The sequence below is a fragment of the Labrus mixtus genome, chromosome 23 (assembly GCF_963584025.1).
Source record: "Labrus mixtus chromosome 23, fLabMix1.1, whole genome shotgun sequence".
NCBI classification, from domain to species: Eukaryota; Metazoa; Chordata; class Actinopteri; order Labriformes; family Labridae; genus Labrus; species Labrus mixtus.
In genome coordinates, this window is record NC_083634.1 from 13,281,337 (window position 1) to 13,306,269 (window position 24,933).

The following is a 24,933-nucleotide window of genomic DNA, read 5'->3' on the forward strand; positions in this document are numbered from 1 at the left end:
CTTTCATTGTTTTTAGACTGTCAGAGTGCAGCTGCATAGTGGTGCTGACATGAAATCTAACACTATATAGAAGAAACAGTGTAGGGGTAAAGGGTCTTGATACATAAACTGCAACAATTTAAATCCCTTTCTGGTTGTATTAAAGTAAAGTATTAAACTAGAAGGAGTCCCTTATCGCTTTTCCCAGAAAAAAAAAAGTCATTCAGACATCCACAGCCCGGGCCCTTTCACTGCATTAAGTCTGCAGTATACAGTGAAAACATACATAAAACAAGGGGCCAATGAGGGTAATTATGGACGGTTGGTGGGAAAAGAGAGCGTGGTAAAGACGGCTGCGTCTTTAGCTCTGGTGTGGACACTGTGGTTAGACTACACATACGCCTCACGCTCAGAAGTTGCTGAAGGAATGCTTCTCGCCCTCAGCTTTTTATGGGAGTCATTACGATGCATAGCACACAAAGCATGTTTAATTGCCACATTTTCTTTTTGCTGACAATAAACTGTGTTACTGTTTACAGCTGGGATTTGTTTGCATGCTGGAGGGTGCCGCAATCCGCTATCTTGAAACGTATGATGACCATTTTTTTATGATCACTTTTCCCTGTATGTTTTATGTAGAGTGTGAAGAAGATCTAAGAGCAGGAACTTTTATAGTCCGCTGTGTAAACAGGCTCCTCATGTTACCTAATAAACAATTAAAGACTTTCAAACGAATTAATACGATCAAATAAAAGTTATTTTGATGAAAAATCATGGACGTCATATTTTGTTTGACCTAAAACATTTAACAAAACAAGAAACTTAATGCAGAGGCCCATTATTCGGACTTTTTTGTGCCTTGATTGAATATTTGCTCGAACAAAACAAACATCAAAGTTGGAGTTGGTTTCACACCTGTTGCTTTTTGGCAGGGTTGATGCTTAAGAATCTATCACATCTGTAATTCATTTCTTATATATATAAAAAAAAAAAGAAAGTACAAGAGATCTCACCTTGTGAAGCTCATAATCAAGCTTTGGAATTTTGTGAAGCATGGTTGAGTTTTTCCCATTATTAAACTCAGCAGGATGAGACCATGAGAAGCTAATTGTTTAGAATTAGAATTCACAGGCTGGTTCACACACTTTTAATCAAAGAGCAACAATTACCCACGTGTAAGTAAGTGTCAGGGATGCAATACAAGCAATTAACACCTCACTCCCCTGCTGACGAACTGATAAACCCAGTTAACTTTTCTGTCACGACAGGCCTAACGCGAGCATCAGCAGGACCGAGAACCAAGTGAGAGTTTTCACATGTTAATCTATTCCAAATGAAGTGGTACGAGATGGAAAAGTTGGGAGGTGAACTAGCCGAGGTGTGCCACTGAGTGCTGAAACGTCCCAATTGGGCCAATTACCCTGAGGCCACAGCCTGTGATTTAACCACAGAGCCGAGCAGGACGGAGAGCTGTCGCCACAACTCCACTTCATTAGAGGCACCCGCTGCATATTGCCATTTAAAGATAATAACATGAAATTCTCATAATGTATACTTAGTAAATCAGGCTATTTTCCAGCTGTTTGCTTAGCGGGATCCAATGAGATGGGGAGGATTAATCGGCCGAGACACAGTTGTGACAAATGTAACCATTAAATGTCACCACAGCCCTCAAAACATGACTCCTATTTCATATTACGATCATTAGTAAGAATGACCAGATTAAGCGGCCTCAGCTGAATATCTACAGCAGTCACTGAGTGAAAATATACTGTGTGAGGCAACACATTTTATGATTGGCTCCAAGGGCAGAAAGGCCCTGCCAACTGTTGAAACTAAGCCAGTTCACAAGAGCTTGGACCGGATCTCAGGATTCAAAAAATTATACCAACCACTGTGCCACAGCGAGCAGAGCCAAGTGCTTACAGCCTGGTGGTTCCCAAAAACCCCATTTGAACAGTTTGCTTGGGTTCATTTGCTTTTAAAACCTTCAGAGTTTTCCTATCTCTAAGGTCCGACTTTTTCAATAGGAAGAGTCACTGTTCATTTCACACCTAGTTAAATATTTGGGCGAATTGCATCTGAGGTAAATGGTTCAGAACGAAAGCTTTTAACTGTGGTAATGATTTATTTTAAATGAGGCTGGAGATGGACATGCAGAGACTGGTGGAAACACTCATGATGGCAAATGAACGCAGCACAGCTGGTCGAGTGGTACATAAATGTATACTATGAAGAATGGTGCACCGTGCAACGTAATACACTTTACACATATACCTCACACAACCTCTTATAACATGTAACTTTGTCTATGTCATGATCCAACACATTCATTTTATGCCTTTATGCCTTATGGCAGTATGTTAACACAGTTTGAACAAAGCTTTATTAAGTCATCTGTCTCTTTAAAAAATGGTGCTATCCAGATTTTGACTTGTGTTCCCCGTCAAATACAGCACCACAGAGAATATAGGTAATAATGCAGTGGTGGTGCACATTCTGAAAACTTGACTCAAACTCTCTAACTAAGTCATCTATTTTGTGTATTTAACCTGTACAATGTGATTGTTGCTATTTTCGGAGAGTTATGTGCCAGGCTATGTCTTGCCCGGGGCCTGTTGCCAGGCAATCAGCGGAAGCTACTGGTGCTAGCCAAGAAATAGTTGGACACATAACCACATGTTAAATGGCAAATCATCATTTTAACAGTGTTGTTTATGTACAAGTTAAATAAACAGGATACAATGCCTCAACTTTAGACATGTGCAGTGTGTTTTGAGACATTTGCACAGAGCTGACATGGTGGTCTCTTTGTACTAAACTAAGCTGAGCTGAGCTGAGTCTAGTTAAAGCATGATAGGCTAAGCTAAGCTAAGATAATTAGCTGCTATCTTTGGCTACACATTATCATACAGATATGATAAAAACTCTTCCTTTAAAAAACAAACAACACAATATACACCTTAAAATATACAACAGTATACAGCTAGTTAACAAACAAAAAGAAACTGGGGATTTTCAGTTCACTTGAGGTCTGTCTGGTGAGCCACATTTAAATTAAATGAATAATTAAAAAGCATAAATTACACATGTCTTATCAGCATAATATAGCCTACTGAAGTTTCAAACCTCGGTATTTTTACCAGATCAAATCTTGAACTTGAGTATTTTTACATTTGGTACTACTGATTTTCTTTTCTTTCCAAGGAATAAGACCTCACACTTTTGACATAATGTGGCAGAGAGCTACAGATTGTGTCTTTGAGAATGTTTCTGTGGCAGTGGGTTTTAAATGTGTGCATTTAAACTCATGTCTTGGAGTGAGCCAGCCTGTAATCGAGTGTATCCGTCTTGTCATTCTGTCTCTCTCACACTCTGCAGATCCCCCGCAGTCAAAACAATCCCTCGAATCAGACGAAGTCGTGTCTGACCGCTAGCGCTGCCATTTCTCTCCCCGGTCTGCTCGACCTCCCTGAGGTCTCTCTGCTCACCAAACCGAAACCTTTCACTGCCTCCCCTCTCACCCTGTGTTACCACATTTTCCCTGCAGTGCGTGCTGTTTATTGTTAACTTTGGCATCTTCAGCGGGGAAGACATCGGATGCTCTCCCCTCCCCTCCTCTGTCCGCTCTATTCACTTTCCTCTTCCACCATTGAAACAAAAAGAAAAAGAGAAATTGATCCTCTGTATCTATATGAGCATGCATAATCATCTGGATGTACGCTATATTTCAATTGGACAACTATAATATCAGCCATATGTTCCCTGTCCTTCATATTTTCAGCCTATGCATACTAATGTAAAATCCTCACTTTTTCCAGGTTTACACAACCTACTGTCTCTTTTTATTGTGTGAAACATGCATATGTGGGTGAAGAATGAATGGCAGGTGACTGGCTACAGAACTCTGAATTCCCTTGGTACTCAATTTCCCTCTTTCGTTTCAGCTCCTGCAGCCAAAATCCATTTTTCCCCACTTTTTATGACACTCAGGTAGAACAGATCAAAGCAGTGCTCGAGCCGCAGAGTTTTATCGCCCTCCGCTCTCGTTTTTGTTCACTCATTCTCCACAGATGATATCCTGCATCTGTTTCCCTCAAACTGTCTTTCTTGGCAAGCTATGTTCGGCAGTCATTTAAAAAAACCAGAGTACCCATAAAGTGAAAAATTATCAAAGTTGTTCTGTGCTGAGCAGCGACATTGTGAGTAAACTGCTTCTGCTCAGTTGTTGCTTCGATCACTTATGTTTTGTTTTTTTAGTGCCTGAGACAGTATTTCCAGCGTCTTCGTTGTTTTTATAAACCAGTGTTTAGTTTCTGTTGTTTGTTCCTAGCAACTATATCACGGTGTGTTGGCAACTTTGGGAAGAATCTTTATCTTTTCCCAGAAGTGGGAGACATTTTTGAATGGGCTGAGTCAACATTTTCAAAGAACCGTTGTCTCAAATCCCCAATAGTTTTGTTTTTAAAATACTCTACAATAAAGTTTAAGCCCAAAAGTTGTCATGAGGTCATCTAATACGAATTAAACTGTGTCCCATTTTCATAATGCAAAAGCAGATGACAAGTCCTGGAGAGGATGCAAAATCTGCCTCTGGACAAGATGGCAGTGAACTGACACAAAACAAATCATTTTTTCCAGAAAACAAAAGACTTGAGAGAAATCTAGTCCTTTTTTCTCTCCAAACAATCTAACCAGCAGAGTTCCTTTTCTGCCTCTTGTTGGAAATAGATTCCAACTTGACAAGCTGTCCCGATGATAAATGGTCCCAAATTAACACTGGAGCCGCCCGACCAGAAAATGTAGCATCAGCATAGCACAGCAATTAAGACCACATTAAGCCTAAAGGATGCATCAGGTGCCAGGACGACTGTGTTGTGCAGCCTTGACTACAGCTGATGGCACTTGACCTACTCCGCTACACCTTCTCCTCCTATCAGATGGCCAACATAACTTTTATTTTAATGTCTTCCAGCTACAACCTGCTGTTTCTCAGTGCAAGTTCAAAGACATAAAGACAGAATATGAAAGGTACTCACCTTCTCTCCCAAATCACCTTTCGGCCCATCTTCACCCATATCGCCCTGTGATGAAAGCGCTCATATTCAGTCCATAGATCGCAAGAATGTGTCAACGCTTATATAGACATCTAAAACATGATTGCCATATGTTTAAAAAAAAAAGCATAACACACAGCATGGCTTCTTTTTCTGTGATTGACTGCCTGTAAAATAACATAAGGGACGCTTGGAGAAGCACAGTGTAGCACAGGACCATTACTGTACATAAATTCACTTTGGTCACCAACTGAGTCATCACACATGGTTCAAATATTCATGATTTCAGGTGATGTAATGCACTCCGTGGGGAGTTTTGTGGGTGCTTTAAACTCCTGGCATCAGCTGAGAGGTACTTTACTTTTAAAATTCACAACTTTCTCTTCCTAGCTCCATGACACGGATTGAATGTCAGGGCTGAGGCACGGAAACTATGGATGGCAAAGAGGTGAAGAATAAGAATAAAGATATTTACTTCCTTGGGGAAATTCAATTTTCTTTTACTCAGTTGTTGAGACATACTGCACACACATAGTCCGATATGCAATATGCAAGTATGAAAAGATCCTGTGTGGACATGAACTAATGGAGAGATGTCAGAGTGAGGGGCTGCACACAAAAGAGCAACCGAGCAGTGTCTCGCTCACGGGAATCTCGGCAGTGCTCAGGAAGTGAACTTGGCCCAACACCAGACTGTAGTTTGTGACAGGACTTGAACTGGCAACCCATCTGAACATTGTCAGTTTATGCTAAAAGGCTTATAAAGCAAAAGATGCTGAGATTAATATCCATATTAGCACCGTCGTTAGCATTCTGACATTAGCGTTAAGCTTGCTGGGCATGCACTGTGCAATTTCAGGCCAATACTGGTGCGATTTTTGGGTCGCACGACTTGGCCGAATTTCAGCCCAGTCGCGGGTCGTTAGTGGTGCAGTGTATGCATGTAGCATGACTGCTGATCATTCCCCCGATCATCTGCTCCTGACCAGTCGGATGAATTTCTGGGACATTTGAAACTGTGGTCATACGACTGCGTATACTCACACAGTTAGAGCAGAGCATCAATCTGACTCCCTCACTCCAGAGCTTTATTATTTCCTGATTGCGTCTGGGCGAACAGGCGGACAGCATTTGAAAGCACCATGGCAACAGCACGCTGTTGGATGTGTCTTTGCCCTTCTATCTTGATAGATTTGAACAAGAGAAGCGTTGGCAGATTCCCTTACAGTGTGAACACTCAGGTCGTGTCCGACAATCCAACCGTACAGAGTGAGCACATAAATCGTAAGTTTGGTCGTGCATTGGAAGTCGTATGGTGTAACATTCCACCACAACATTTTTACAATTGTACAGTGTATGCCTTGCCTTAATGCACCTTTGAGCCTTCTCACAGCCTGACAAGCCTCTAGTGTTCCATAGACTTTCATTAGATACTTTTTATTGCACTGCTATGAATCCATGTATTTTTTTTTACAAAGAACCTAACTTCATAAATATCACTTGTTTGAAGCTGAATAGGAAGTCCAAGAATTTAAAGTAAGGGTTGTGTCCTTGAAGGGAAAACATGATGTCAGAACCTCAAAAAATAACTATTGTAAAAAAGGCTTTTTGGTTCTCCATCAGTTTTTCGTTTATTCAAGGCGCCCATTGTTTCTTGAATTTGCCTGCTGGCTCTTTATTTAGCACACAAAGCCAAAAACAACTATTTATGTCGACATATCTGGCTCCTGTAGAAATAAAAGTTCACTTTGAGTGAATGTCATAGCTAACTTTGGCCAGCAACTGATCATTTCCCTATTTATGAATCTACGTGATTTAATATAGAGAAATGATAAGACCTTTACACGGTGAAGCTCAGAAAGAGGAGCAGCTCCAAGGATTGCATATCAAAGACGAGAAAGGAAGTTCTAGAAAATTGGCTACTTTGCCGCTGCGAGCGATGTCTGCTACGTTAGCTATATTGCTACACAGCCTCATCTTTCTAACACATCAGGTGTGTGTTGTAGGCAATAAGTGATTAAAGAAAACATTCTAAACAGCAGCTGAGAACAGCAGCCTGTGGCCAGTTTAGTGGTTGATGAAGAACACTGAGTCATCACCTCCCACCCTCCCCAGCTTGTGTCACCCTCGACTCGGTCAGTGTTCACACCTCCCACCCGCTGCTGTCCAACGACAAGGAACAAGGGCACCATTTTAATTAGGAGAACAAGGCTGCCTTTCCTCAAGGACGCAGTTGTTCGGGTTCATATTTTTGTTCTCGTCCCAAAATGAGGTTCAAAATGTGACTCACTGACTCGCTGGTGGCCAAATCTCAGAAGGGAGTCGGCTTTGTAGGAACAAGCTGGCGTTGTGTGAAGTACAGCAAAGTCAGTCGTAACTTTAGCATGACGGCCGCTCCAACACATGGCAGGGTGTCAAGAATGATGTGAACAATAATGTTTGGGGATCTGAATTAGTGCTTTACCTTTTCACCTCGCTCGCCCAATTCGCCCTGTTGGGAGAGAAAGCAAAGGTGTTAAAAAAAACCAGAAAGGCTCGAGTGGAGTTATTGCAGCCACTGAGGGTCAGATTGTATCTGGGGTTAAATTCATGTTAGATCATAGAGATTCCCTTATGTTATGGCTGCTTGTCCCCAGACAGACAGAAAGGCCACCAAGTATCAGATTATAAGACGTTTTTCTAAACTTAAACATTTTCATTGCGGAGAGAAGTCAAAATCAACAGACTAGAATCCTACTACCACAGATACTACATCAGTATTTAATTCCTTTAGAAATATATATTAAGGCTCAAGTATGACATTTATCTACACAAATTGATGTATGCTAAGAAAGTAAATTGTTCTTAGTGATATATTGGCAAATACAGAACATGCAAACATGAAATCAAAGGGTAGAATTAACAAAGCATGATACAAATATGAAGTAAACAGAGGAACAAAAAAAACAGATAAAACGTTTTAAAAAAAAAGGTCAAAAAGTTACAAAAAAAAGGGCATTTTTTTTAGTTGATGGGAAAGGAACGAGTAATGATGACAACAAAAAATAAAAAAAATGATCTGCATGATTGCACAAAAAATAAGAGCGCACAGAATATGTGCGCAGCAGACCTTGGCTCCGGGAACACCGTCAAATCCTGGGATGCCAACATCCCCCTATGGACAGCACAACACACACACACACACACACACACACACACACACACACACACACACACACACAGTGGCGGAATTCAGTGTGCTGTTTCTGCAACATGAACTCTGATTTCAGGTCAGGAGTTACAAAAAGGTTCACATTTTTTTTTCCGAAAAACAGAGATAACCTCTGAACTTTGCAGAGGTTAGGGTTGTGTCATGGCTGCACAGGTGTTGTGCATTTGTTGAAAAGTTGATGAAGAAGAAGTTGGATGCAGATCATGGGAACAGGATAGCGTCTTTCACCATGCTGCAAGAAATGGACTTATGATCCACATGCCCCTCTGGTGATGTTGATGTATAATGGATAATCCTTTACTTACACTGCTGTAGAATGAATGTCTACAATAGTACCATCAATATGCACGTTATAACAATGTTTCTTATCTCTGTCTCAGCTACTTTTTTCTACTAACATAAATGTATAATACAGATGTCATATTCCAGTCATGTTTAATTCTTTAAGAACTAAAAACACACAAATCTCCAACAGTCACAGTATAAAGTACACGAAGAACATTTGCCACACTGTTACAAGCTACAAGCAGCCTGTTGCAGCACAGCCTAATAAGCTGGTCTGAACATAAATCCTGCCTCTAACCGGGCAGATCTCAAAGGGGCCCCATGCCCCCCCCCCCCCCCCCCCCCCCCCCCCCAAGGTCAGCCAGTGGACGCACACCTGATTCTACGCACTTCTATTTCATTTTGGTTTATTCTTCTTCAGTGTTTTACAAAGCATTGTGGGAATATCACTGTGTCTGATCCATGATGTGAAGAGGGAGTATCCTTTTAGCATCACACAAATGGTGAAACTCGTCATAAATAATGGAATCTGGTATCATCTATCAGCCCACATATGGGAGTCATTGACATAATGATGATATATATTACCTTAATGATGATGGAGCCTGATTAAAAACTTATAAACCGGAGCAGATAAGGTTTGCATTAGTGCTCATCCCGTCTGAGTGGATCTCTCTGTCAGATCAATAAGATGTCTGCCAGTCAACCTGCCACTGCGGGCAGAGCAGCCTGTACCGCTTCAGACTTCAAACTTTCTGCATGAGCGACAGCTACATACCGTAACAGATTCGGTTTTATAACTGCACTGCACAGCACTAGAGTTCTATTTCATGGGTGCTGGCAAACCCAGCTCCTTACACAAGTATGGAATTAGACCTTCAGCATTTGCAGTCTCGAGAGTCAGTATGGCTTTCACTCCCAAATCAAACTTCTTCACCCTGGTTCCCATTACAGCCATGCGTGCCTCTTTGCTTTTATAAATATATAAATACATGCTTGAGATTTCAAAAGAAGGCGCCTCTCCAATCATCCCACCATTCATTCTCACCATTTACATGACTTGTTCTGAAAATAAAGATGCTTTTCCAATGTTCCCTCTATTGTCAAACACCTGCACTGTGTCTTCTTTATTCGCTTTGAGAATTAAATGCAGAGCTGAGCCGCGGAGTGCGAGCCGATTCACAGGCAGCTGGGTACTTTATGTGGTTAAGGCTCAGAGACGCTGCCCAGGGGATTTCTCCCAAATAAGGGAGCGTTTTTGAAATTGTCAGAATGCATGGCAGAACTTTTCTAATATGAAAAGTGCAACACATGGCCACAAAGACTAATGAAAACTTTGAGTATGTAGGAGTGAGCCTTTTGAAGATAAACTACTTTCAGGTGTGGATGGATGGAAGAATTTTGTGAACATTTTCATGAGCAGTATTTTGTCAGTCATAATGCTGTACAGTAGTCAGGATGCATCAAGGGTTCTACAATTTAACTGAAATGTCTAGCTTAGTATAAACAAGTATGATTAAAGTATACAAAAACATAGACATAAATACATTTCCCAAATAAAGGGTGGTTTAATTTCATATTAACCTTCCAAATCCTCTTTTTTCCCCTAATTTAATTCTGGATTTGCTACATTTTTCTGTAAAAAGTCTCACCAGAGAGAGAATACATTAGTCGTAAAAAAGGGATTGCTATTCAGCATCCCCCATTATTGTGAAAACGAGTTTAGTTAATTAGAACACACCCAGAAAACGGTCAGTTAGTATAGTTTATACATTATTTGAATGACCTCACCTTTAGTCCATCAACACCAGGGTTGCCAGGAGGCCCGAGTGAACCCTAAAAATGATAAACACAAAACCAAATAAACATCATTAGTTTAAACAAGCGCACTTTATTTCACAGAACCTGAAAGATCCAAAAACTACAGAGGTCTAATGATCAGAAATACAAATATACATCAGCTAATTTAATTTTTCTTTTACTGAGGTTGTCAATAAATCATCTTTAAGTTAAACTCAAAGAAAAAAAAAAAAGTCATTAAACAGCTCACAGAAGCGCCCTGTGCCGGCCTGTCTATTGTTCCAGTCCCTATTTTAGCATGTACACTCTGTGTGTGTGTGTGTGTGTTTAAGTGTGGAAGTGTGTGTATGTGTGTGTGTGTGTGTGTGTGTGTGTGTGTGTGTGTGTGTGTGTGTGTGTGTGTGTGTGTGTGTGTGTGTGTGTGTGCCGGCCCTACAAAACCAGGCCAGAATAAATATTGCATGTCACATTTTAAGATCGGCCAAGTTATAGAGAGAACAGTCGGAGGGTAATACCGTGAGTGGGGAATTATTTCTGTTGAGTTTTGAAGTGAGGGAATAGAAAAGTTGAAAAGAAAAATGGCTTTATGAAAAAGAAATATCGCTCTTATGTTTGTGTCTTTGGATGATTTAGACCCGGAGGTTGTATTAACTTTAATGAACTCTTACTCTCTTGCACGGTGGTTTGCTTGCATTGGCTATTGTGCGTCCTTGTAATAAAAATGACTTACTGTTACCATGGTCACTTTTAGAGATGTATGAAATAGTTGTACATCAACATGTGGTCCATTAAAATAATGAAAAGTTTTTTTTTCTAATGTTTCCGAAATAAAACTTTATACAAAGCAGAATGTCTTACAATATCTTATCTTAAGGATCGGAAAGATTCAAATATGTGATTCACACTTTTTTTTTTTCTGTCATGTGACGACACCAAATCAATCACCAAGGCGATGAAACAGGAATAAGTGTTGCATGCAGCCTCTCTTCTAAACCAGCAGTGGATCTAATTGAGCAGCCTCGGGGCCTGGCTTATGAGTCATTAACACGGCGGTGTGTCATCATTGACCCCTCCGCGCACACATACACCCTCCCCTCCTCCTCTGCCGACGGGAGGCCACGCCAACAGATGACAGCGCAGACAGGAAGTGTCTGATTGGGTTACACTGAACAAACACTGGCAGCTACCTGATGGCTGGATATGGCCGACATCTGTTCCCCACATCAGCGCCGGCAGAGAGCCGCTGTCGGCATCGCAGCGCTGAGCTCCAGGTTCTCTGCTCTCTGTCACTCGTTGTCTTTTCCCCCTCGTGTTGTTTGAGCCTTAACTCTCCCCTTTGTCTGTTTACTCGCCCCGACTGTGGCCCTGTGTCACTAATCTCAAAGTAAACTGGCTCAACACCCAGAGTGCTTTTTTACAGACGTTTTTACCACATGGGCACAGTTACTATCAAATCCAAAACATTATCCTACTGCTGAAACAAAAACCTCTTTGGGTTTAAATTAGCATGTGGAAACTAAAGGGTACAACAGAGGAGAGTGGAGCCTCTAGTCATATCAGTTAACATAACAATAAGAAGACTTTAAATACAGTAACACACTCTGGATTACTGTGTTTACACGGCACATTGTCTCTTCTTGCACTTGACCATCACCACACAGAGTATATAGCTCTTCTGTTGTACTTATTGTGCATATTTGATGAGCTTTATATCTTTATTGTTTATTCTAACTAACCTTCTTGATGTTAGAACTGCTGCTGACTGCCTCCAATTCTTTTTCTATTTGAAACAACAAAACAACTTCCCTTCAAGTGTTGATCTACTTTGCAATAAACCCCACTACTTTCATTCAGAGGGACGGAGAACCACCTTCTCAATCTGATGCCATCCTCTGATCTGACCAAGTCGAGGAATCTCAATTTATTTAACCGAAGAGAAAAGTAAAAAATTGTCATTGGAACAATGGACTTACCTTCTGCCCTTCTGGCCCCTCAGGTCCCTTTAAATGAGAAGAGAGAGAGACAGAGAGTGGAGAGAAGAGAGAAAAGAACAAAAAGAGCTCATGTCAGATGACATAAAAAAAAGACTCTGGGCAGACCAGAATCACAATCAATCCCTTGTTTTATTCGTCAGAATTGGATGAAAAACAATTTTCTCTGTTCCTTCATGTCATTGAGCCTCAACATGAACATGAATCTCCAATGGGAGCATGACAAACTTTTATGGTTTGATGTTTTTTATGTTGATCTCTCTTTGTTTGGTTCAGCGACTGTAAAAATGAGTTCTGTTTCCAACACTTTCAGACTTTATTACCAAAATAGGCCAAAAGATTGACTCGGTGATAGATGTGTCTGGAAGAACACTTTCTTTTGTTCAACCTGCTGTTTACCACAGGGAACCTGGACACCATGTTGGATCCTCATCCTCCTCCACTGGACCTTGTCTGAAAAACAGCACGACTGCTTTGTGACTAAAATGAAAAAAAAAACAAAAAAAAAAAACAACCAAGCCGTGAGTCAGCTCATTCCATGCCGGCTTCACGAGATGCAGAAATATCTCAGCACCCACAGCAGTTCATCAACACCTTTACGCTTGGCTGCAATGACACCTCAAGTTGGCCAACATTTTTCTCTGGCTCAGGATCTGTGGTAAATGGTGCTATTTGGCTCATCAGTCTCAGCTGGGTTCGAGGGGAGACGGATCTTATGCCCCACAAGGCCTCTGCAACAACAACTTTCCTCCCTTTAATCATGTTGATGCAGTATAATTGGCTAAACCTTAGCTGGTGTTGGTCCCCTGATGAGTATAAAAGGTTTGTGGGCCTGTATTCAGTGACACATGCAGGTTGAAACGTTTGTAAAAAAAAAAGTGTAGTTTGATCGTGGCCAACTTCTCCTTGTGGCCAAAGCACCAACAGATGCTTGGCTTCACAAAAAGAACCAGAATAAAGATCTCAGAATGAACTCCATCTTTCCATATTGGTATTAGTTTCTGCAGAAACAAGGTGATCACCAACTAACTGAGGCTCTAAACTTTTCCATTTACAAAATGAGCCTGTTAAAATCTCAGTTCTCACATTTACAGAAATGCCCCACACAGTCGCAGCTCCATTATAGTGCATTCCTTCTGCACTTATAACAAAAACCTCAATGAACAACTTTCATTATCCCGGCCAACCAAGAAAAAGCTTTTTCCTCCCGCTTGCCTTTAAAAGCCTTTGTTAGCGATCCTCAGTAGGGTTTGGTAAACATCTTTATGACCCGCTAGGTATGTGAGAGCATATGCCACTCGCCCCAGCGCTAATTAGCTTGGCTACATCTGAGAGCACTCAGGAGCTACTGGCTGAAAAGGAGAGTTTTCACAAAGTCAAGAGCCCTCGAGGAAGTCTTGGTTCTGGCTCTTTTCTTTCTACTTTTTATGGCCTCAAACTGCTCAAAAATTAATATTAAGAATATCAAATAATATAAACTTAAAGAGAACAACTTAATCTGAAGGTACTGAAGGTATTCATCCTCGTATTACATCTAAGCTGCCTCATTTTCTACTCAGAAAAGAATCCGCTCATGTTCAATATCAACAGGACGCCCATTGAAGACGAGCATCCAGGCACAAATACAAAGAGATGAATGTTTGGGCGCTTTCATTCATGTCTCGGACTACAAACAATAAAGCATTTATCCTTTCAATTCCCACATTCACTCTGCAGTTTAGCACTCTTAGCTACCTGAAGAATAGCTGCTACTTGCTCAGCATTTACTAATATTTCAGCTGATCAAAGTCCAGAGAAGCTACATGTTGGAGCTTCTGTTCAAAGATTCTGTTTTACTTATAGGATCATTGAAAAAGCTTTGCAGTATATAACACTGCTGTTGACATAAAATTAAGGTACTTCTGTCTTTAAGGGGGGATTTTTTTTCTGGATAACCTGGTTCTTATTGTTTTAAGAATGGCCCATGTAGCTATAGGTTAGCATAACACGGTATTCAAAGGCATCACTGTAGAGATTATAGACATGTGTACTTTATTTTAGAAAATATTTTGCATTTTAAGTCCTTTCAATCACAATGGCTTTACTGCTTCAGCTACTATAAACAGAACAGTCGCTAAAATTTGTTTTTAGAATTTGGGCCGCCCAATTCCTTCATGCACCAGACTCAAATGGGGGCCATTTTTCTGTGATTCCAAGCTGAGGGTGGAAAGCTCCAATCCTTTTAATTTAATTACGTCTCATATTGTTGGTAACAAAACATAATGTAGATGGAGAAAACTCAAAATCTGGAACACAGTAGGACGCATTATGACATGTTTGGCTTCCTAAACATGAGTGCGACATCGGAGGGAAGTGGCTACTGCGTGAATATGGTGATGTCATACAGCAAAATGACTGAATTCAAAGGCTGGGGTGCCATCTGACAGGCCAATGTTTGTGACCATAAAGTTGTAGTTTCACGATAACAGTATTGAGAACAGTATAATGCTGACCTACCCAATAGACTCTCTCATTGTTGGCAGTGAAGATTATGAAGTTATGTCCTTGTTATGTCTTTAAAAATACACGTGTTCAGTTTGATTCAGATTTTGTGATCTCCACATGAATAACAGACCTGGCGCTTTGTGAGAGGCTTTAAAACAACATGCACATTAAATCAAGGGGGGATCAAAATTTAAGGAAGATTTTAGAGAGTTTTATGACTTGTGGTTCTTCAAGGGGAATTGTGTTTCTATTTCCATTTTAAAACGTACAGTTCATTTAAAGGAAATAACCAGAAGCTATGGGCAGGAAACCATTTCTCTCAAATATCTCTGCAAATAATAATTATTGAAAATAAATTATTTTCTTGATAAATCGCTGGGTCCATTAAAATGTCTGGATATCAGTCCCAAACCCACAGATGAAAAACAGAGAAAAGCAGAAAATGCTTAGACTGGAGAAACTGAAACTAGTGAATGGATGGAAGTTTTCTTGTTAAAAAAAAAAGGAGGAGTGAACAGATGCTTTCTAACAGATTTAGCTACTAGCTACTTTTCCATCTGCAGTTCTTGGGCAAACACACCTACTGATCTCAGTACCTGTAAACTCCTGATAGCAGCCTCGTCTTTAGATGTAAAGCATTAAACTATAATGATAAAAACATCGTCTGTGAAACATAAAAAGGGTTTTCCTGTAAGGGCAAGCAGAGCTGTTTCTCAGAAAGTACTTTTTACCCAGTGATGTCAACATTTGCACAAGCTATTGTTAAGGTGCAGCGACCATGTCCTCAGCTTTTCACTCACATCTTTGCTCCTTATGTTTGGCTTCACATTAAAAGGATACACAGTCAAGGACACCACAATGACAGGTATGTCCTTCCTATACAGACAATCTAAACAGATTGAATCCCTACTTGCATGCCGTGTCCTTCAAAATGTCTGAGTTGAGTAACTGGCGCATTGTGGGTAGTTATCGAACGAATGGGAAGTAAAAGGGAAGCATGGAACTTCTGCGCCATAATTGGAAATAACACCAGAAAGCAGATGGAGGAGGTTTTTTCAGTCATGGATGGAACACCGCATACAATACACCACTGCTTTTCCAAATGTAGTCTTTTTGAAGCAAAACCAAATCCCAAATGAAAACTGTGTGCAAGGCTGCAAGCCACCTTTAGAGAGATGAAGACCCGCTTAATTTAGCCCAGAGAGACCTTATGGCAGTGATGACTTTGAATCAAATCCTGAAAATATTTCCTTTTTCTTCTTCGTCTATACTTCCCACCTCCCCCTCCTGCTTGTTGCTCCACAAGAGCTTAATCCCTCTAACCAGCACCACATGTCCTAGAAGGCTGCTGGAAAACTCTGGAATCTACTTTTGCCCCTTAACAATAGCATCTACATCAAAATACGCTGAGCTGTGTCAAGTGGGCGCAAGCTCCTAAAGAGTCATAAAAGAAGCAAAAGTTGGTTAAGGAGCGACCTCAAAATCCCTTTTTCAGGTTGATTTGTGCAGATCTCAAAGTGCCAATTCAAGATTAAGCTTTCAGCGCACAGCCCAAAGTGGAGCCTATCAGTCTAGTATGTTAAATAAATCGACATTTTATTGATTTACAAAGGGCCTATCAAGGGTGTGGACTGCTGTTGTGTGGAGATTTATTTTCCCTTCAAAAGCCGAGCAGCCCAAGTGATCAGTTATAGGACTTTTCCCCCCCTCGAATCCATTCTCTTATCTTAGCTTTTCTCCTTAAAGATAAGCAAACAAACTGCCTGCTGTCTGGAAACAGAAAGTCTGAAGTCACAACTCTGTGCTCGAGTGCTCATGTCAAATCTTTTTACAGCCTCCCCGGACATCTCGTGCTGCTTTACAGACTGGATTGATTTCCAAATGATGACATTATTCCTTGTTAAAAGTACATTAGTGTCGTGCTGTGTGCGTATTTGTGAAATAGTATGCCTTGTTTCAAGAATTACAGGTAGCAGTGCTTATTTTTTATTCAGAACGCGGTGCGAGGTTTCCTTCTGAAAGGGATCCACCATTCATCTTTTGGAAAAATACTCCAGCTGCTGTCATGAGCAGTTGTGGAAGCTTTGGAGACTTATTGGAGCACACCTGGGACCCCTGAGAAGTCTACAGAAAACTTTATATTCCTGACACTTTAAATTAGGACAAGAAGCCTGTGCTGTGGGCACAAGGGGGGATAATGGGTAAAACATATAATTAGAAAAAAAAGGAAACTTCTGCAACATAAAGACAGTGTGGACAAAAAAAGATGTTGCATGTTTAATGACCTAAAATGTATCAACAATTTTAGCAAGTTAATGTATCTCCCTCTTTGCATTTAAGCCTCGCCATTTTTGATTTTCTTTGTCTGAGTCTTTCCAGTGCAGCGACTTTTTCCACACCATGAAAAAGGTCTGAGGCGATGGAATCAGAGATGAAAGCGCTTGATAGCACCTCCTCTGTCAGCTTCACTTATTCTCCCCTGCACTTGTGAAAACTGACATCACTGATTGTTTTTGCGTGTCACTTTTTCCATCCCGGCTCTCTCTGGAATTTCGGCTTGACCTGTTCAGTGTAGTTTTTATGAGAGTATTTAATCAAATGCTTTATTTGCTGAACACCACAAACGGTATCCAGTTGCTGGTAACTGGAACAGCTCGTACCAAAAGTTTGAGGAGATTTGTGAGTGAAAACAAACGTTTTTGCAGGGTATCGTAAAATGTGTCATTAATATTTACCATAGTACTCATAAACCTCCTTACCAAAATCTTGTGAATTAAATACCTTTAAATAAAATCTCCAAGTGGGCAGTACCCCTACCTGCTTTTAGATAAAATCACAATATCACAATAATGACTATATAATGAAGTAGAAAACTTGAATAGATGTATTACATTTGAATGTATTGCATTGTCAACCTAGACAATATTTAGACCTGGAAATCGTATCCTCAAAAAGATGAGTCATTTAAGTTTCCCCTCCACCTCTGAAGTTAACAAAGTGTATATCAGAAGTTCTGCCTTCTTGATTTTGATTGGTCAGCGAGGAAGACGTGACATTGATAAATGCGACGGAGTTCCAAAAACTGAACTATTTCAGAGAGCTGGGAGTGCAATGACAAAAAACAGCTTGCACCAGAGGCGTCTTTGTGCTTAGGCCGCTTCATGCTGAAAACGCAGAACTGCATTGGTTTTGTATTGAAAATGGGCTCAAAAACTGTGTTAGTGGACACAGGCCTAGTGATGAAAAAGAGAAGGAAAAAGCTGCATGGTATGAAGGCAAATACAATTTATGTGCATGTATGGCAAATATGAAGCCACTTCCAGCATAAGCTATCATAGCTGATAAAGACTGGAGACAGGGTGGTAACAGCTAGCCTGGTTCTTCTAGCACCTCAGAAAGCAGAACAATACACACATTGTATCTTTATAAAATCCAGTTTTGCAGGGTATTAAGCACATACTGTAACTATATCAGTGCAATCTTTAGCAATCTCCTGCTGTGTAATCTTTGCTGTCAAGGAACGGGAACGTCTTTGTTTGCCCTCAATGCAAAGCTAGGCTAACACACTGCTACTTCTACTGTAGCTCAATTTTTCCAATGTGAAAGTTCGAGCCATCATCTTTGATTCATTTTGACGAGAATGTGTGTATATTTTATAAAGTGTTAAACTATTTAAATAAAATGAAAAAAATCTGTTATGCTGAGTTGCTAGTTTAGCATCCAAGTTAAGCCACAGATTTTGATCAAAATGTAATTGGGAAAGAAAACTGTGCTTACCATGGGTCCTGTATCTCCGGGCTGCCCTGGATCACCCTATAGCAAATACAAAACAGACAGTTAACGGTTAAGCCGTGGGCCAAACCTTTCTGGTAAAGTTGAGAACATGGATGTAGTTTTTAATGATGATAAACACTAATCTGAAATAAACAAGTCTGAGAAAAGTGCCTGCTTTTTTTCAGATTAAGGTTGAATTCTCCACTGCACTTTGGTGCATACAGGCCAGGTTGCCAAGTACAACTCAGCATTGTTGCTGCTCATGTACCAAGTTGGCAGGGAGGCCTTTATCACACTGTGGCACCTGTATCCTTCCCATCCCTGTCCAACAACCTTGTTTAGTCTCTGCTTTTGGTTAAGGCCTGGCATTCACATGTCCCTGCAGTTCTCTGGATATAAAAGAGACATACAGCGTGTCCAGATTGCAAAGCCATCCTTGAACATTATTCCATACTTGCCTCTTTGTGGCATTTAAAGGACTGATGTGCCACGTTTTTAGGAGTGATGCACAACAGGGGAAATAAATCTTAAGAGGAAAAAAGACCCCCACTGAGAGAAGTTTAATATCTTGAAATAGCACAACAACTATAGAAACTGCAACTGGAAGGACCGAAACAATAAACATCAAAAACTTGGAAAGAAAGAGATAAACAACACTCAATATTTTTGCACTCACACTGTGAACTCTGCCAAGACAATAAAGATCAGCTGGAGCCCTAAGAAGGTTTTACTGCTGAATATAATTGACAGGCCTTTTCTGTTTCTTCTTTCTCTCACAGGCAGAGTTCAAATAAATTCAGTGTGATGCCAGTGACAGGCTCACAGACATGGAAAATGTTACCATATAATGAAAAACAAACGAGTAAACATAAATCCATACAGTTAAGCATTCCTTTGGGAGTATATTCATGTTTAGCTAAAGACATTATGGCAATAAACTGCAAAGTGGCCTTTGAATTTACCTCAGCGAGAAGTCCTGCACACTCATTGCTAATGGTATATACCAAATGCTAGTTACCCAGCTATCTGGTACAAATGGTGCATATCAAAAGTTAAAAAATGACGTGCAGTGCTAATATATATCTGGATAACAGTAGCAATGCGATTCATTGCACTCCTCTTCCCAATGCAAACATAGACTCATATTTTGGGAGAGTGGCTCGAGCAAAAGGCTGGTAGTTTTCGATTAGACACTTTCAAAATCTCGGTGATTTTTTGCAGTTTTCTCCAACGTTGCCTTCCCCAGCTCTGTACAAACGACATTAAAATGAAAGTTGAGAATCAATACTCACTGGTAGACCAGGCACACCTCTAGGCCCGTCTTTTCCCGTGTCCCCTGGAGGCCCCCTTGGCCCAGGAGGGCCCGGTGGCCCTGGAGGCCCAGGTGGTCCTGCTTGCCCTTGATCTCCCTGTGTGGCAAATAACACATTTTCAGAACTATGTGATATTGTTGGATCAGCTGAGACTGGCGCAACTGCAGATACAAGATAATGAAAAGAGAGTAGTGGTATGATCTCCTGGGTGGCCATTAATAACATGGAGGAGAGTTTGCATTTTTAGCTCTTATGGCTAAAGCTACAGTAGTATACACTGAAGATGGAGCTTTAAGTGGATGATTTATAGCTGAAATAGTAGTCCACTAAAATGCATGCATTCCTAAATGGACCTAATGAGTTGAACAGGGTTTATGCATTAGGCATCGACTAAAAAAAGCCACTTTGTAAAGCTACCTTAATCAAGAAAAATATACTTAAATGTGTGGTCCATTATTGTACTGGATTACATACAGTCTAAGAAAATAGTCAGCAATCTAAGTTGCCGGGAAAGTGCTTTAAGAAGTGCCAGGACAGTAATTCATTTGACTTTCATAATAGCTTGTTTTTGGAATTTCCATATTTCCCCTTAACAATAACAAAAAGAGTGAACGAGTGCTTGTGACAGGTCTGTCTGAAGGCTTGCATGCAAACTGCAGGATGCCAGGAGAGAAGAGATTTGGTGAAGACATGGCAGGGAGGAGAGAGAGGACACAGCCACTACCTTAATGAGCCGCCGCTTTATGAGCTGCTGGTCAGCGGAAAGAAAGCCATGATTGATCTTAGGGAAGACCATCTGAGCAGGTGTGTGAGGTCAAGAAGTCGGAGATCAGAGGTGAGAGAAGGTTGAAGAAGGATGAGGTCCCAGAAGAAGAAGGAGGCAGAGGAAGAAACAGATTTTGTTAGAAAGGCCTATGTTCATGAACCGCGGTCCAGCACCTTCACAGACAGGGGGAGAAATCCACATTTTTCCAGCTCAGAGGTGGTTCACTGTGGAAGTTCTGGCTTTTTTTCTGGAGCCAGGGCCCGTAATCAGCACCTCAGGGGTGCAAGGGCACCACAGTGAGCTTGCAGTCCCCAGAAAAATGGGAATTTCCCCCTCGCTGTAATAGTGCTGTCATCATCTTCATCACGCCTGCTGCTTAGTCAGACCCCAGGAGCTGCACACACCGAAACCAGCGTATATGACCTTTTAAGTTGAGGTCGAACCTTGTTTCTTACAATGCTTACATTATTCTGTTTGTGTCCATTGGTATTAAGTGGCTTCATCCATCACTGATACAGTCCTTGAGGCCAGATTGTATTGGATCATTTGGATGATTTAAGGATTTGTGGTGAACTATGGGCCTTAGCTTTATAATAACATTTTGCCACTTCAGTTCATTGTTGAGTTTTCCATTAGGAGTTACTTCCATTTATTTTATCGTCAATGGACACAAGGCAGACCATGTCTTGGTTTCAGGGTGAAGATTCTTGTTCCATTCAGTAAAATGCCACCTTTGCTTTCAATGCAGAAAACCTGGCATGGAGCAAGCAACCTAAATCTCAAGTGAAACAGCCGCATTAGAGACGATTGACTGGCTGTGATTAATTGGATGGGGTTTTCCTGGACCTAGTCTATCATCAGGCTTTCAGAGAAAGCAGCCGACAGTGATTCATTTACTCCCAGTGTGTGCTGCCGAGGGGGTCGGACAGAGCAGCTCAGCGGCATCACCACCGACAAACCTTGACAGTCAGGATCTGATTGCTGTGCAAAGCAGCCAGCGTAGGGAGACCAGGCAATCCCTAAAGGGACAAACAGCAGAACATGGCACAACACACACATGATGTTCAAACACTGGGTGAACAAAACTGTCAAAGGTGGAAAAGATAAGAATCCTACTTCCAAATATTTTTTAAATAGGCTGCACAATAATTGAAAACCTGATGGACAGGGTGGAACAGTCAAAAGCAAACATAAATTGAAATGTCAAACAATTACTTTTGAGGACCAGATGTTTAAGTTCAGACAAAAACAAGACCAACGTTTTATTTTAAACAAGTCCACATTACTCTCCGCCATGAAACAGTGTGTATAATGGCACAGGGACCATTCTGTGTATTGTGTATACTACATTGTCAAGGCTTAGTAACCATTTCCTGTTGTTTTCTTCTGAACCCCACAGATTGGGCAGTTGTTGAGATGATTATCATAGAAGAGACGTTGAGCTATAAAGTGCTTGGAAAATTGAGTGGCTGTATTGTTCGCAGAGTTTTAGGGGACATCAAGGGATTGCGACGTTTGCTGGAAATTCAATCAAATGGTTTCCAATTCCCTTGTCAACATTGGTCATGACAGATGTGATCTACTCATGAAAACTGAATCAAGGACGAAAGCATTGGGATTTCTCCTTGTTAGAAGGAGACAAGGGTTTATAGCTGGATGCTAACTTTCATCTGAATCCAAAAACATTGACATTTTGTCAGCTGAACAAGCCTTTGAAATTTCAACCCAAAAAATGCACTCCTTTTACTCTCCTATATACAGTCATGAATAATTATTTTTTGGGTGGGTTGTTCATACATATTCATACATTTTCCTTTTAAAAAGAGTTAGCTGCACAAACAGGTATAGCAATATTTGTTTTTAGCCTTTTTGCTAACTTTTTAGAAGAGCATGCAAAGATTGTATTGCACCACATTGGATGTCCAACAGACCTGAATAAACTCTTTAGAATATTTCCCAAAGACTGGCACACCAACATAAACAAATCCTGTAAGAGATCAATCTCCCTCTATATTTTAGCTTAAGATAAAATCTGGCCTATACAAACATGGCTTTGGTGCCATCCCTCTGGTTTTCCAAAGATAATTCAAAAAGCATGGCTCATTTAGTATTTGGCTTTCAAGGCAGGCAGATTTAATTCAGCCCTGCAGGCTAGAACACAGCAATGGATACTCTTACACTGCAGACAATGGACCTGCTGTGTGCGACTGGGATTGAAGCGCAAATGTTTCTTAAGTTATTTACAACCTCAAACAATGTTGAACACAAGGAAGGAAAACAAGGACTGGAATATGGACAGTATAAAGAGTCCACAAAATTTAAACACAGTGTAGGCTGAGATGTCTTTCTGCTTTCAGGGTTGAAACCTTTTTGCTTTTACAATATGTTTGATGTGACCAGGTCAACTATTAGACTTAAAACGTCTGACTAGATGTGCATTAGTGCCCACTCTTCATTGCCCCAATGCTAATGTTAGTCAATGAGAATGATAATGGCACCAGGGCTGAAAGAAAATCCAAACCATTCATAGATTGCTTGGTTTTTATTTTCTCCGGATGTTGGTTATTTGGTGAGGCGCTCTATTGCTGTGTGCTGCCTGCAGCAAGACGACTGCAACTATAGTAAACAAAAAAAGCCAAAATATGAGGACAATCAGCAACAGCCGTCAAGGGACATTGGCAAGAAACAGATTCCCTTTGACCACACCAAACGCACAAAACATCCCTAGCAAATACAGGCTGTGGCATTTTCTGAATATCTATATGCGGAGCGGACAACCAAGTCTGTGCGCAGATGGTTTCAATACATTTAAGAAAGGAATAATACATTCATTTGAAGCCTCAGATTTGGCATCATTCTGATGCATCAAATTTATCTCAACTGAAAGTCATTTTAAGGTTTCTGATTTCAAACAGCAGAATGTGAAACATTTCTTTGTTCATGACCAAAAAGTCAAATCCTGGAAATTGCACAATTACAGTTTCTTTATTTTGGAAGAGCTCTGAAAACTGGTTAAATCCCAGGATGTGAGAAACAAAGTATTGGATAAACAAGGCTAGATTACTGGGGAAATCTAAGGAATTCTTCCCGTGAATGTCCCAGGAATAAACACCAACTTTTTCTCTGACACCTGTAGCTAGTGTCATCTGTCAAGAAGACCACACAGCCTCTTTGCTGAAGCATTTAGCCTTTAACTCCTGTTGATTATTTCCCACCAGTGGAGCTGAAATAGTGGCCACACATTTGTTTGTCAAAACTGGGCAATTTATTATTTGTTGCTTGGATAACCCTTGGCGTTTGGATGCGGCCTTTGACCTTAAAGGGCAGACAAATGGCTAACCCTGACATGTGGGGACCAGGCCGAGGAAGTGTGCGTGCGTGTATGTGTGTGTTTGGAAATTCTGCCGGCCATGTGGCATTTCTCACACTGTTTGTGGCCACAAAGGCTTCAGGCTTTTTACTTGACCCTTTGATTTTACCCAAGATGACACTCCCATTAAGTGTACACACAAACACAAGTAGTCTATCTTTAAATGATCCAACTTTAGGTTTGATGTTATCAGTCAGACTGTGATGTGTAGAGGACATGTTCTTGACATGCTTTGTTATTTACAAGTGCTCCCATATGGGTTTAATAGCCTTGTGCACACAGTCAACAGTGGGCATGAAATGTAATTAATTCCATACCAAATAAATCAAGTCAAGGTAAGGCAGCACTTATCCTGCTTTGACTTAATTCATTTAGAACATCTTTCTTACTATTCTACATTTCTCTGCTAATCTAATGTACAAACTCAATATGCCATATGAGGAGTAATAAAATTTGCTGCTGACCTAGACTGCTAACAAGCCCCTGTAGTCCTTCATATGCCTGTGACTGTTCCTTATTTGTACCTGTTAGGGGACAAGTTTGCTGTAATTGGAAGTAAATTAAACGCTATCTTAAAGTGGACAGTTTATTTACTTACTCTACAAGACAAATAGGGCCTGGCTGGCGTACCTGGTACAAGTCTGTCAGCCACAGTGCTGTTTCCAGAGCGTAAATCATTTAGCTGATAGAGACAGATGACTCCATTTCCTGAGTCAAAAGGATACAAATTATGGGCAAAGAAAGTCTCTCTCCAAACGGTGATACTTTACTCCACTCACCTCAGAAAAGAGATTTCCTTTCAGCCAGTTCTCAGTGGTTCCACAAAGCCGATAATCCAATACTTTTTACATCATTAAAAATTAACTTCGGATATCAGCAATGCATTTGTGGATCTTAAGGAAG

General features: G+C 40.7%; 1 protein-coding gene across 1 annotated transcript in view; it reads right to left on the reverse strand.

The window, feature by feature from the left end:
- The window catches only part of LOC132958804 (collagen alpha-1(XXV) chain), a 139,210-nt gene that overhangs the window by 19,321 nt on the left and 94,956 nt on the right, over positions 1-24,933 (reverse strand). Inside the window, exons 7-14 of the mRNA XM_061031851.1 lie at positions 20,619-20,690; positions 19,874-19,990; positions 18,585-18,620; positions 12,306-12,332; positions 10,324-10,368; positions 8,146-8,190; positions 7,501-7,527; positions 5,019-5,063 (exon numbers count right to left, since the gene is read on the reverse strand). Coding sequence (XP_060887834.1) covers positions 5,019-5,063; positions 7,501-7,527; positions 8,146-8,190; positions 10,324-10,368; positions 12,306-12,332; positions 18,585-18,620; positions 19,874-19,990; positions 20,619-20,690 — 414 coding nt within the window. The remainder of the gene's footprint in view (positions 1-5,018; positions 5,064-7,500; positions 7,528-8,145; positions 8,191-10,323; positions 10,369-12,305; positions 12,333-18,584; positions 18,621-19,873; positions 19,991-20,618; positions 20,691-24,933) is intronic.